Source organism: Octopus sinensis, linkage group LG3 (assembly GCF_006345805.1).
Source record: "Octopus sinensis linkage group LG3, ASM634580v1, whole genome shotgun sequence".
Taxonomy (NCBI): domain Eukaryota; kingdom Metazoa; phylum Mollusca; class Cephalopoda; order Octopoda; family Octopodidae; genus Octopus; species Octopus sinensis.
Genome location: NC_042999.1, coordinates 151,346,755 through 151,362,172, shown reverse-complemented (window position 1 = coordinate 151,362,172; position 15,418 = coordinate 151,346,755). Strand labels below are relative to the sequence as shown.

Sequence of the window (15,418 nt, the reverse complement as noted above, 5' to 3'; positions counted from 1 at the left end):
TTTTCACTTTTGCATCCTTTATTTTAGAAAATAATTTTGCCTTTGTGAGGATCTTTTTTAGTGATTTCGGTTGTTTGTAGCTTTTAATGATTTTATGTGTGTGTAAAATTTCCTTTAATTTGGGGTCTTTATGTAGCATTGGCAAATTTTGGGTGATGATAGTGAAGGCTTCTTTGTTTCTGGGGTTGTATGTGGATATGTACGGCAGTATTTTTGGGGAAGGTGTGTTGCTGTGTTGAACTTTTCTTAAGGTTTCTATGTCAATTTCTGTTGCATGTCTGATTCCATCCTTTATGAGTTGAATTGAGTAGTGTCTGTCAATTAGGGTGTTTTTGAGTTCTTGCAGTCTAAAGTTTCTGGTATTTTGTTCTGACACTATTGTGCATATCTTTCTTGCAAGGTTGAAAGAGATGTTTGTTTTGGTGTGTCTTGGGTGGCATGGCATGAACTAAAAAGTAGATATTAAAAAAATAAACCTAAAAATAGAAACGGACATATTTTACAAAACCACAGACGCCAAACAATATCTACTTTTTCTGAACCACTAAGTCACGGAGACGTAAACACACCAGCATTGGTTGTCAAGCGGTGTTGGCGGACAAACACAGATACACAAACATACACACACACACACATATATGTATGTATATATATATATATTATATATATATATATTATATATATATATATAATATATATATATATATACACAACAGGCTTCTTTAAGTTTTGGTCTACCAAATCCACTCACAAGGCTTTGGTCAGCCTGAGGCTATAGTAGAAGACCCTTGCCCATGGTGCCATGCAGTGAGGCTGAACCTGAAACCATGTGATTGGTAAGCAAGCTACATACCACACAGCCACTCAGCACATACACTAGATGGCTATTTGGACTGAATCTGAAACAAAGTCATGATTTTTGTTTTCACAGGCACGTAACCTGAGAGCAGCTACATCACCACCAATTATTGCTGGACCAGTTCCAAGTCCACCCCCGAAACAGAAATTGCCCATAGCTGAGAGTAAGGTAGCTCAGCAGACAGACGAAGTTCTCAATTCGATTCTACCCCCAAGGTAAGTGCTGATGAGGAGAAGAAGGAGAAGAAGCAATTTATAATTAATGTTGACAACTCATTAATTTTTTTTGGCAATCTGCTTCTTTCACATTTCTTACTCTTTATGATATATATGAATATGTATATATATATATATATATATGCATATATGCATGTATATATGTATATATATATATATATATATATAATATATATATGTATATATATATATATATATATATATGTATATATACATGTATGTGTATATATATATACATATATACATGCATTCACATACATATATATACATATATATATATGCATATATATGTATATACTGGCTCAGTGGTTAGGGCAACAGACTCACAGTCACAGGATCATGGTTTCGATTCCCAGACTAGGTGTTGTGAGTGTTTATTGAGCGAAAACACCTAAAGCTCCACGAGGCTCCGGCAGCAGGGTGGTGGAAAACCCTGCTGTATTCTTTCACCACAACTTCCTCTCACTCTTTCTTCCTGTTTCTGTTGTACTTGTATTTCAAAGGGCCAACCTTGTCACACTCTGTGTCATGCTGAATCTCACTGAGAACTATGTTTAGGGTACACATGTCTGTGGAGTGCTCAGCCACTTAAATGTTAATTTCATGAGCAGGCTTTTCCATTGATTGGATCAACGGGAACCCTCATCATCGTATATATATATACATACATATATATGGCCTCAGCTCGTGAGCTGAAACTAGAATCAATCAATCAATCAATACTCTTTTACTCTTTTACTTGTTTCAGTCATTTGACTGTGGCCATGCTGGAGCACCGTCTTTTAGTCGAGCAAATCGACCCCAGGACATATTCTTTGTAAGCCTAGTACTTATTCTATTGGATCTCTTTTGCTGAACTGCTAAGTTACAGGGATGTAAACACACCAGCATTGGTTGCCAAGCGATGTTGGGTGGGGGGACAAACGCAGACACACAAACATATACACACACATACATACATACATACATACATACATACATATATATATATATATAAAGGGAAAGTTTACGAAAATAAACAAAAGGCGAAGGCAGGTGGAGTACAAACAAAGAAATGTATTAGTATAGCACTCAGGAATAGAAATAGAAAAAGTCTTTTACGTTTTGAGCCTATGCTCTTCGACAGAAAGATACACAGAAAAAAACAAGGAGAGAAAAAAAATGCGTGTAGGAGCTAACGATCTATCATGGCATATATATATATTTATATATATATATATATTATATATATATATATATATATATATATATATATATATATATATATATATATATATATACACATATATATATATATTCCCGAAGGCTGCACCAGGCCAGTCAGATCTAGAAACACTGCCAGATCTGACTGGCCTGGTGCAGCCTTCGGGCTCCCCAGACCCCAGTTGAACCGTCCAACCCATGCTAGCATGGAAAACGGACGCTAAATGATGATGATGATGATGATGATGATACATATATACGATGGGCTTCTTTCAACTTCCATCTACCAAATCCACTCTCAAGGCTTTGGTTGGCCCGAGTCTATAGTAGGAGACACTTGGCCTAGGTGCCACGCAGTGGGACTGAACCCGGAACCATGTGGTTCATAAGTAAGCTACTTACCACACAGCCACTCCTATGCCTACTTACCACAATTTACAGAAAACAAGACAAAGACAGGTGAAGCAAAATGTTTAGTGGCATTTCGTCCATTGTTACATTCTGATTTCAAGCTCTGCAGAAGTCAGCTTTACCTTTCGTTCTTCCGGGGTCGATAAAATAAGTACCAGTTGACAGTTGGGGTTGATTTAATTGTTTTACTTCCTCCCAACAAAATAGCTGGACTTGTGCCAATATTTAAAAATTATTATACAATGTGAAGAATAATTTTATTAATATTCTTTCTTTATTAACCGCAAGGGCTGCAAAAACATTTAGGACAATAATATCGTTTTATACTCTTCAAAATACTTGCATATTCCACGATAACCCAGCTTATCTAAATAAACATTATCTATGATATACATCGTTTCTTTCACTTTTGACCTAAAAATGTATATAAGAAAAAATAATAGGGAAAAAAGAGAATAATAAACAAAAAAAATCTGCAGTAGTATAATATGATGGGGTGGGGGTGGGGGAGAGAAAATGGAATAAAGAAGGAAAGAAGAAAGAAAGAAATAATTTAAACAACTATTCTCCTTGTCTCTTTATCTCTCTCTCTCTTTCTTTCTCTCTCCTTACCTCTTCACAGTTCTTAACACCTCACCATCATGCTGTCGGGCTAGTAAGATGCATGAGAAAACTTAACCACTGTCAAAGACATGTAATGTTAAATAGCAACAACAATAGCAGCAATGACAACAACAACAAAAACAAGAACAATGATGATGATAATAATAATAATAATAATAAGCAGTAAGCAAAAGTGAGGATAACACTGATAGTAAAATTAGTCTACCCTTTGAAGATCAGCCTGTAGTGAAAAGCTGCATTTCCCGCTGGAACTGCTATTAGGACATTTAATGACAAGCAAAGAGGAGAGGTGATGCAGGGTGGTGGTAGGGTGGGAGTGACTTAATGGCTTTAACCCAGAGTAGAATTCGCACTTTCACAGGCAGAACTGGTTTTGGTTGAAATGAGAATAACTTTGATGATGGAGGTTCATTGTTAAAAAAAAAAAAAATTAAAATATGTTAAAAAAAAATAATGATTGTAGCAGCCATCATCATGTCATCCATCATCATCATCATCAGTATCATCATCACCATCAATCCTACAACCATTACCACCGCCACCACCAGACTACCATGGCCACCATGACCTGAGATTGTAAAAAAATAGGTGTAAGGTGGTAAAATATTAAGGAAGCAGAGCATCAATTTTATTTAGAAAATGTGTCATGGAAGGCAACAGCACTGCAGATGGAACATTAAATATTAAAAGATAGAGATAACAAAAATATAGAAATGTTACCTTAGAGAGAGTGAAGAGGTCCTGATATTTTGAGGTAAAAAGTCCTTTTCAAAAGCTTTAAAGAACAACAGAGAAAAGGGGAAGAAGGAGGAAGAGAGGTATACATTACATGTTCATTGTGTTGGCATGTCAAATGCTCGTGATTTGAAATGAACATGTAATTTATATCTCTGCTTCAAAGTTTTTGAAAAAGAGTTTTAGCTCAAAATATAAAATCTAATAAAATATTTCTCATTTTGTTATTAATATTTTTTTTATATTTAATGTTGCATCTGCATTGCTATTGGCTCCCAAAATGCATTGATTTGCTATGTTTTTCTGCAATGTTTCAAGCAAACTACAATACACTTCTATCAATTGTTATTGTTCTAGAGAATGGACGGAAAATGGTCAGCTATGGGTCCAGCAAGTGTCCAGCACTCCAGCCACAAGGTTAGATGTTGTAACTCTACAGGAAGAACTTGATCGCCGTCTCCAGCAAAGACAAGCAAGAGAGACTGGAATATGCCCAGTACGTCGAGAACTCTACTCACAATGTTTTGGTAAGTCACATTATACCCAACTCTCATTTGGAATATTGTTCCTTAAAGACTGTATCTCTTTTGTACATAATGATTTCTAACATAGGAGAAATGCTTCATATCTCGCCTGAGGCTATGGGTGATAAGATCAACACCATTACTTCTCTACTATTTCATTTTATCCTTATGATTCTTAACTTCCTTTTTGTGTTATGCCTAGCACCCACCTAAGAGGCAAGTGAGGTATCATGACCAAACTAACTTAATATGGATGAGAATTTATAAATTTTACTCTAAAATGTATTGTATAAGCTTTTAACCGTAAAATGATTAAAAAATTTATAAAGACAAAAGTAAACTTATTTTATATATTGCAAGTTAATGACTTCCCTCTGCCTGATGAGATCAAATTTTATTTTAATAACCATTACTGGTTTTATGATGTATAATATAATTGTTTGTTCCTTCTTGTGCCATGCCTGGTTCATAAGGGCCGGTTTCCCAGTTTCCTTGGCGTATAGGTTCCCCATAGGGCATGTATTAAAGAAGATTTAGCTGCTACTTCTAACTGGTTGAATGGTGATATGTAGGGTCTCCCTCATTTTTTTCTGTCAATTACACACATTTTATGAGAATTCTTAATAAATTTTTAATGCTTTCAGATGAATTGATTCGTCAAGTAACCATCAACTGCTCTGAACGTGGTCTTCTGTTGTTGCGTGTGCGCGATGAGATTCGCATGACAATTGCAGCATATCAGACACTGTACGAAAGCAGTGTGGCTTTTGGAATGAGGAAAGCACTTGCAGCTGAGCAAGGAAAAACTGATATGGAGAAAAAGGTAAACATTATATACATACATACACAAATACATATATGAGTGTGTGTGTGTGTGTGTATATATATATAATATATATATATATATATCTATATATGCATATACGTACAATTTTGCATACATACAAGTTCACTTACAGTTGTTTTGATTTTGCTCAAAAGAATTTAATTCTTTAATAATGGAAGGCAAGGTTTATGATATCGGAGGAATATCATCTCCTTCCCTCATTCTTCTTGTTCTTTATGTAGTTCAGGCTTTCGGCAGGTGAAGAGAGAAGACTTCAAGTACAACGGCTTTTTACAACTGGTTTATTTACAGGAGAGGTGAAGTGTGCTGCTCTCAGCTACCATCTTAAGCTCCGATAGTATGGGTGCAAATGCCTCTGGCCTTGGTGTGTTCAGCAAGCGCTCTTGTGTAGTGGTGCCAAAGAAGAGACAGATTTGAATCGGGTTTTCCCTTTATATAGTTTCCATCACGAGCCTTGTTGTGATCTCATGCATGGTAAATGGATGCAGGTGAAGTCTCTCTCCAGTCTCGGAGATGGCAATAGCTGCCGCGAGATCTCATCCAATATGGCGCCGACTGCTTGTGCCACTACAATTCTTTTGGGCAAAATCAAAACAGCTGTAAGTGAGGATGTTGAATTTTTGCAGCTAATAAATTATATTAATGCTACTTCTTCTATTTTCTGGTTTTTAATTTGAATATTTATAAACCAAGATTTATATTTGAACCTATTATTTTAGGAATATTACTATTCATAACAAAATGATAGCTAACGAATCAGTAATTCATTGGATATTTTGTGTTCCTTAAGGTACTTTTTTTTAACCTCTATTTAAATTTATAAGTATATTAGAAGAAATAAGGTGCTCATTATATATATATATATATATATATATATATATATATATATATATGTATAGATAGATAGATAGATGCATACATACATACATACATACATACATACGTCGTCATCATCATTTAACATCTGCTTTCCATGCTGGCATGGGTTAGTTGGTTTGACTGGAACTGGTAAGCTGGAGGGCTGCATTAGGTCCCTGTCTGATTTGGCATGGTTTCTATGGCTAGATGCCCTTACACATACATATATATATGAAACTGATAACAGTATAGAAGCAGATGTGTTATGTGGGATTAATTTTCAGGAACTGATCAAAGACTGCAATTAAAAAAAGCGGTAGGAAACTTTTGAAATATGAATAAAATGGAAATATACAAAAATAAACATTATTTTCTATCTCACCACTAGTTTTCATTTATTTTGAAAAATACAAATTTATTTTATGGTTCATTACAATTTATATTTTGAAATCCATATATATGGGGACACCAAAATCTTTTAAGTGCTCAGGGCCTCTATGGCTTTTAATCCAGCTCTGTACATATGTATGTATGTATATGTGACAAGGAACTTACCATTGTCATTCAGTTTTTCTTATTTCTTTTAACCCATACTACCATGGAAGGCAGACATTAAATGATGACGATGATGATGACTCTGTTTTCTTTTCTTTTCCTCACTCTTCCTACATTTCTCTCTTTATCATTTTCTCTCTTTGTTAACTTTCTCTTCTCTCTCTTTTTTCCTATCTTTATATATATATTTCTTGTTTCTTTTTTTCTCTCTTTCTCTCCCCTTTTTCTCTTCTCTCATTGATTGAAATGATGATGACAATGATGATAATGGTGATGATGATGATGATATAGTGGTCCCCCGAGTGCCACCTCAGCAACTGACTGAATGCTATAACATCCAGCTCATTAATTACTGTAATTAGTCACACAACTATAAAACGATGTTAGAAAAAAACCTTGTACAGATGTACAAATACATGTTGTTAACTTCATTTTTTCCATAGATCGAAACCCTTGAATTGGAAAAAAGAGAGTTGGAACGGCAAGTGAATGAACTGAAGGCTAAATGTGAGCAGATCGAGAAGAGAGCAGCCGAACAGAGAATGGTCGAAGAAAAGAAACATGCAGACGAATCAAACTTCCTAAAGAGAACCATTGCACAGCTGAAGGTAGGTTTTGGATAACACACACACACACACACACACACACACACAAACATGCACACACACACACACATACAGAGTTAAATGAATGTTAACATAGAGAATATGCATATGTGTGTGTGTAAATATGTGACTATGTGTGTGCACACATGTGTATGCATGTTTTCAGGTATATATATGTATGTGTTTGTGTGTGCATACATGTGTAAAGATATAGCTATGTAGTGGTGAGCTGTCAAAATTTTAACAACCTGTTCACTAAGCTACCAAAATGCTGACCATTTCTTGGTATAAAAAAAAAACCTTCTAAATCCAGCCATAAAACGTCATTTCACTCATATAGTATTAAAACAATGTACAATTCGGTTACCAAGGAAACTGATAATGGTTTGTGTTGGGGGGGGGGGGAGGAACCAATCAATATAGAATTTGAAAGATTGGTAAAGTTTATTTGCCATGCGGAATGGAGAATGTAAATGTTCTGTCTCTGTAGATTACAAGTCATGCATGATCCGGGTCCCACGGGCAGTTCTGTGCATAATTTGCTATTTCAGATATGTGTTTATGATGTGTTAGGTTTAATTTAATTTCAAATTCATAACAGAAAGTCTAAATATTTCTTTGTCATATGTTATTAATATTAGTGTAGGAATTTAAGCAGCAAGCTTACAGGATTGGTTGCACGCTGCACAAAATAGCTTAGTGGCATTTCATGTCTTTAGATTGTGAGTTGGAATTCCGCTGAGGTTGACTTGGTCTCTCATTCTTTTGGGGTTGATAAAATAAGTACCAGTTGAGCACTGGAGTTGATGTCATTAATTTATCTCTCCCCACCCCAAAAATTTCAGATACTTAGTTTGAGCTCCATGGATCTATTCACATCTGTTCTATTCATGTTTATAAAGTATTTAGTTGAATTTAAAGTTCATGTTAATAATGTTTGTGTGTGTGTGTGTGTGTGTAAAAAGTACCATTTGAGCATGGTTGATGTCAGTGCCGGCTGACTGGTCCTGTGCCAGTGGCATGTAAAAAGCACCATTTGAGCATGGTCGTTGCCGGTGCCACTTGACTGGCTCCCATATTGATGGCACGTAAAAAGCACCATTCAAGCATGGTTGGTGCCAGTACCACCTGATTGGCCTTATGCCGGTGGCATGTAAAAAGCACCTACTACACTCTTGGAGTTGTTAGCATTAGGAAGGGCGTCTAGCTGTAGAAACATTGCCAGATCAGATTGGAGCCTGGTGCAGCTTGCTGGCTTGCCAATCCTCAGTCAAACCGTCCAACCCATGCCAGCATGGAAAGCGGACATTAACCGATGACAACGATGATGATGATATATATGGTTCAAAATTGTACAAAAAAAGCAAAAAGCCAAATGTAGAGGCAAGTGTGGGAGGGAAAAATAAATGAAGTGTATTGGTTTGTTGCTCAGGAAAACTGGATGAGTCTTTGACATTTCAAGCCTACTCTCTTCTACAGAAAAGTATAAGAAGAGAAAATAGATGGAGAGAGAAAAACATGTTTGAATTGACAGTTGCACATGTTGGATTGCACCTGCATGCACACACACACACACACATGCATGCATACACACACACGTGTATGTATGTATATGTGCAGGGGGCCCATTTTCTAGTTTATATTCAGCTTCTGATTGAGAGATTCAAGTGGTCCTGATAGACAGATGCATCTTCCCAGAGGTAGCAGTAACATCACTCCAATCAGCTATGTTCTGGCTCTTCAGGAGTGCAAAACCAATCTTCATGGTTGAACTTAGAGTTCCTTGAGAGGATAGGCTCAACATTTCTTACCAGTTAAACAAAATGAGATATCAGGATTTGTTTGAGAAGACCCTTGTGAAAGGATGGTGTGTGACTTCACACCCTATTGAAGTAGGCTGCTGCAGCTTCCTGCATGATTGGTGTGCTATTTCTGATAGAAGATTGGTCTAGAAACCAAACAATGGAAGAAAGCCACCAAGGAGATAGGCTTGGCAGCAGAAACCAGCTGAAGGGGGCTGTGGGTGACAAGAGATCATAGGTGGATCTTCATATCAGTATGGATGCTTATTGTTATCCAGATTTGGTGCTTATATTGGAACAAGTCTTTACCAATTCTACTGTTCGCATCACTTTCTATGCTTCCATCTTTTCTGATCATACTGCACAGGTAGAAGAAATTGTCCAGATCTTCTACAATCTCCTGTCTGAAGAAAATGGTAACTTGGGTTGTGGCATTAACCTGCATCACTGTAGTCTTTCAGCAGCTAATTCTGAGCTTGATTGGTCTTGCTTGTTCTTTGAGCGTGTTAATTCTTGCAACTCAGATGATTGGTGTAAGCCAGATCTAGTCACACTTTGAACCCAGTATTACCAGCCGAATTACTGCAAATAAGAACTGATGCATTTCAAAGAAGAAATAAAACAAACATCAAAGAAAATAAAGAGCTACAAAGCCGCTGGATAAGAACCAAATTTCATCTGATCTCTTTAAGCAGACGCAATAGCATAGCTAAAAAATTCTGATTAACAGCTGTCAGCTACAGTAAGCTCTGACTGGTTGGAGAAGATGGGTCATCATGATACTTCCAAAACCTAGCAGACTGTAACAAATGGGAGGATGTACATTTCCCCCCACCACAAGGAAAAGTTTTCTGCAGCAGGATTCAAAACAGTATAAACTGTGATTTTTTATTATTCCAACTACTCTGCACTGAGCAAATTTTCCTGTTTAGAAATATCATGGAAAGGTGTGTAGAATTCCAGCAGGTTTTGACACTCAACCAGTAATAATAAGCCTCACAAACAAAGCATTCACTAGCAAGTATAGCTTAGTAACATGAACAATACTTTCACTAATTGTTTTACATCATCATCATCGTCGTTTAACATCCGCTTTCCATGCTGGACAGCTTGACTAAGGACTGGCAAGTCAGAAGGCTGTACCAGGCTCCAATATGATCTGGCAAGGTTTCTACAGCTGGATGCCATTTCTAACACCAACCACTCCAAGAGTATAGTGGGTCCTTTTTATGTGCCACCAGTATGAGGACCAGTCATGCATTACTGGCATCGACCATACTTGAATGGTGCTTTTTACATGCCACTGGCACGGGTGCCAGTTAGGTGGCACTGGCAATGACCATACTTGAATAGTGCTTTTTACATACCATCGGCACAGGAGCCAGTGTCTATGTAATCATGAACTGCTATAGACACCTTCTTGGCTCTTCAATCCTTGAAACACCAACATATCCAGGATAGGACAAATGGAGAGAGAAAATGGGACAACTGGAAAAAAGAGAGAGATAGAGAAAGAAAATGGAAGAACTAGGAGGGTAGGGTGAAAAAGAATTTCACCAGCACTCAATTAGTACAAGTTCTTAGCGGACTAGACTGTAGTAGCATGAAGTAAATTGCACTGCACAGCATGCTACCGGGTCTAGGAAATGAAACCACAACCTTACTGCCACGAGGCCAACCCCACTAACCACTAGGCCATGCTCCTTCACAGTGTTAATCTAAAATAACAGATTACTGTAATGTTTGTTGGTGTGGGAATTACATCTTTCTGTAATGTTTATAATAGCATTTGTCTGTGTACAGATGTGTCAAGGTTGTGCTGTGCTGTAACACATCAATAAATAACAAACAGCCATTTAACGTGTCACAATGTAAATGGCCAGCTGCACATGTGTGTGTGTGTGTGTGTGTGTGTGTGTGTGTGTGTGTGTGTGTGTGTGTGTTTGCATGAGAATGTGTGTGTGTGTGTGTGTTTGCATGAGAATGTGTGTGTGTGTGTGTGTGTGTGTGTGCATGAGAGTGTTTGTGTGTGTGTGTGTGTGCATGAGAGTGTTTGTGTGTGTGTGCATGTGTGTGTGTGTGTGTGTGCGCATGAGAGTGTTTGTGTGTGTGTATGAGAGTGTTTGTGTGTGGTGTGTGTGTTGTGTGTGTGGTGTGTGTCTGTGTGCATGAGAGTGTTTGTGTGTGTGTGTGCATGAGAGTGTTTGTGTGTGTGTGTGCATGAGAGTGTTTGTGTGTGTGTGTGTGTCTGTGTGCATGAGAGTGTGTTGTGTGTGTGCATGAGAGTGTTTGTGTGTGTGTGTGTCTGTGTGCATGAGAGTGTTTGTGTGTGTGCATGAGAGAGTTTGTGTGTGTGTGTGTGCATGAGAGTGTGTGTGTGTGTGCATGAGAGAGTTTGTGTGTGTGTGTGTGTGTGTATGAGAGTGTTTGGTGTGTGTGTGTGTGTGTGTGCATGAGAGTGTTTGTGTGTGTGTGTGTGTCTGTGTGCATGAGAGTGTTTGTGTGTGTGCATGAGAGAGTTTGTGTGTGTGTGTGTGCATGAGAGTGTGTGTGTGTGTGTGCATGAGAGAGTTTGTGTGTGTGTGTGTGTGTGTATGAGAGTGTTTGTGTGTGTGTGTGCATGAGAGTGTTGTGTGTGTGTGTGTGTGCATGAGAGTGTTTGTGTGTGTGTGTGTGCATGAGAGTGTTTGTGTGTGTGTGTGCATGAGAGTGTTTGTGTGTATGTGTGTGTGCATGAGAGTGTTTGTGTGTATGTGTGTGTGTGTGTGTATGCATGAGAGTGTCTACATTATATGAATTACATGTGTATTCACTGCAGTGTATATATTTGTATAAATGTGTGCATGTGTGTAAGTATGTGTCTGTGTATACATACTGTAGAAGGTTGTGTGAGTATATTTACATAATGCGTGTGCATGTGCAGGCATAATATGAATGTGCTTGCGCCGGCATTGTATTGACCAGTGTGTTATTATTATAAGAATGTGTGTGTGTGTGGCCACATACACGTGAATGAATGTGTATGCGTGTCTGCACACTGTAGGAAATGTATATACGCAATTTGTGAATGTATGTGTCTACATAGTATGTACATATGTATGTATCTATGTATGAATGTATATATGAATGTATGTATGTATGTATGTATGTATGTATGAATGTATGAATGTATGTATGTATGTATGAATGTATGTATGTATGTATGTATGTATGTATGTATGTATGTATGTATGTATGTATGTATGCTGTATGAATGTATATATGAATGTATTTATGGTATGTATGTATGAATGTATGAATGTATGTATGTATGTAATGTGTATGTATGAATGTATGAATGTATGATTTGTATGTATGTATGTATGTATGAATGTATGTATGTATGTATGTATGTATGTATGTATGTATGTATAATGTATGAATGTATGTATGTATGTATTGTATGTATGAATTTATGTATGTATGTATGTATGAAGTATGTATGTATGTATGTATGTATGTATGTATGTATGTATGTATGTATGTATGTATGTATGAATGTATGTATGTATGAATGTATGTATGAGTGTGTGTGTGTACCCATGATAAGAAAGTGTGCTTGTGTGTGTGTGTGTGGCCACATACACATGAATGAATGGGTATGCATGTATGCACACTGTAGGAAATGTATATACACAATTTGGTGAATGTATGTATGTGTCCACATAGTATGTATGTGTGTGTGTGTGTGTACACATGGTAAGAAAGTGTGCTCGTGTGCGCACACGTATTTGTGTGAGTGTGTGGTGTGTGTGTGTATTGTATGAATGTGTGTGTACTCAGTATACAAATGTGTGTCCGTCCATATTGTAAAAACATTATGCATCAGCATTATGTGAACATCTATATGTGTAAAGCATATGAATATATTTCATTTGCCTGAATGTGTATGCACGTGTGTGTGTGTGTGTGTGTGTGTTGTGTGTTATGTATGTGTGTGTATGTGTGTGTGTGTGTGTATGTGTGTGTGTGTCTGAGAGAGAGGGAGAGAGAGAGAACAGACAGACAGGCAGGTAGACAGAGAGGAAGTGTGTGTGTGTTTGTGCGTGTATATGTTTTTGTACGTGCATCCATATTGTATGAACTCAGAATATCCATTTTGTATGTATGTGGGTTCATGTATGTGTGTGTGTGTATGTGTGAGTGTGTGTGTGTGTGTGTGTGTGTGTGTGTGTGTGTGTGTACACGTCCACACTGTATCTATATATGCGTTTATGTATTGACTGACTGCATTTGTGTTTGATTCCTTTGATTAGAGTTCACAATGAAAATAGAGTTCTCCACTATCTCTGAAATCGGTTCAACCCTAATTTGCATATTTTAATCTTGTTGTTGTTGTTGTTGTTTAACCCAAGGTCAGCTCTGCTTGAATGAAAATATACTCAGTCATTTCAGTTGTGATCATCCAATCTTTTTAATTGGTTTTAATGTACCAAGAAAGTACGTTATTCAATCTATCATCATCATCATTATCATCATCCTCATCATCATCCGCATCATCATTATCATCATCATCATCCTCATCATCATCATCATCATCCTCATCATCATCATCATCATCTTCATCATCATCATCGTCCTCATCATCATCATCCTCATCATCATCATCCTCATCCTCATCATCATCATCGTCCTCACCATTATCATCATCCTCATCATTATCATCATCATCATTATCATCATCGTCATAATCATCATCATCATCCTCATCATCATCATCGTCATCATCATTGTAATCATCATCATCATCAACATTATCATCATCCTCATTTAGAGTTCAATGTCCATGCTGGCATGGGTTGAACAGTTTGACTGGAACTTGTAAGCTGGAGAGCTGCACCAGACTCCAGTCTGATTTAGCGTGGTTCTCTACAGATGGATGCCCTTCCAAATGCCAACCACTTTACAGTGCACTTGGTGCTTTTTACGTGCACCTTTGGTCATATGAAACCTGGTTGAGAACCTCTGGTTTAGTTAAACAAATCAACCCCAGATTTCATGTTTGCCTTTTCTTCGTTTGGTACTTAATTTATGGATCTCAGGCGCAGGAGTGGCTGTGTGGTAAGTAGCTTGCTAACCAACCACATGGTTCCGGGTTCAGTCCCACTGCGTGGCATCTTGGGCAAGTGTCTTCTGCTATAGCCTCGGGCCGACCAAAGCCTTGTGAGTGGATTTGGTAGACAGAAACTGAAAGAAGCCTGTCGTATATATGTATGTATATATATGTATGTGTGTGTATATGTTTGTGTGTCTGTGTTTGTCCCTCTAGCATTGCTTGACAACCGACGCTGGTGTGTTTACGTCCCCGTCACTTAGCGGTTCGGCAAAAGAGACCGATAGAATAAGTACTGGGCTTACAAAGAATAAGTCCCGGGGTCGATTTGCTCGACTAAAGGTGGTGCTCCAGCATGGCCGCAGTCAAATGACTGAAACAAGTAAAAGAGTAAAGAGAGTATCTCGTTTGCAGAACTGCTAAGTTACAGGGGCATAAACAAACCAACAACGGTTGTCAAGCAGTGGTGGGGGACAAACACAGCACAAACACGAAAAAAAAACACACACACATACAGCAGCACACGCATACACATGTGCAAACACTTATATCTAAATGACAGGCTTTCCCATAGTTTCCGCCTACCAAATTAACTCACAAAACACAGATGATTATTACATTTTGTTAAAGTTGGTCATTGTTCTTCGCATTTTTTTCTCATTTAAAATATATCTGTACTTAACCCATGCTAGCATGGAAAACGGACGCTAAATGATGATGATGATGATATACTAATTCTGGTTTTAATTCTGATGCGTGCACACACACACACACATACACACGCACATGCGTGTGCATGCGCACATTCAGACGTACACACTCTTGCATGTCTTACTCATGAACGTCTCTTACATGCAAGCACATATGATTTATATAAAACACAGAGGCTCACATTACTTTCTTGTATATATATATATATATATATATATAAAATATTATTAGAGACAAAACCACTATTTTGCAAAACAAACAAGGAAAGACTTAATCAATACATAAAATTTTAATAATAGTTAAAATTTTATGTATTGATTAGTCTTTCCTTGTTTGTTTTGCAAAATAGTGGTTTT

At 37.4% G+C, this 15,418-nt stretch overlaps 1 protein-coding gene across 2 annotated transcripts in view; it reads left to right on the top strand.

Moving 5' to 3' along the window:
• The window catches only part of LOC115209931 (33 kDa inner dynein arm light chain, axonemal-like), a 45,619-nt gene that overhangs the window by 14,070 nt on the left and 16,131 nt on the right, over nt 1–15,418 (top strand). For both annotated transcript variants that reach the window (XM_036501493.1, XM_029778538.2), the window contains exons 2-5: nt 932–1,074; nt 4,426–4,595; nt 5,237–5,415; nt 7,296–7,460. In XM_036501493.1, coding sequence (XP_036357386.1) covers nt 932–1,074; nt 4,426–4,595; nt 5,237–5,415; nt 7,296–7,460 — 657 coding nt within the window. The remainder of the gene's footprint in view (nt 1–931; nt 1,075–4,425; nt 4,596–5,236; nt 5,416–7,295; nt 7,461–15,418) is intronic.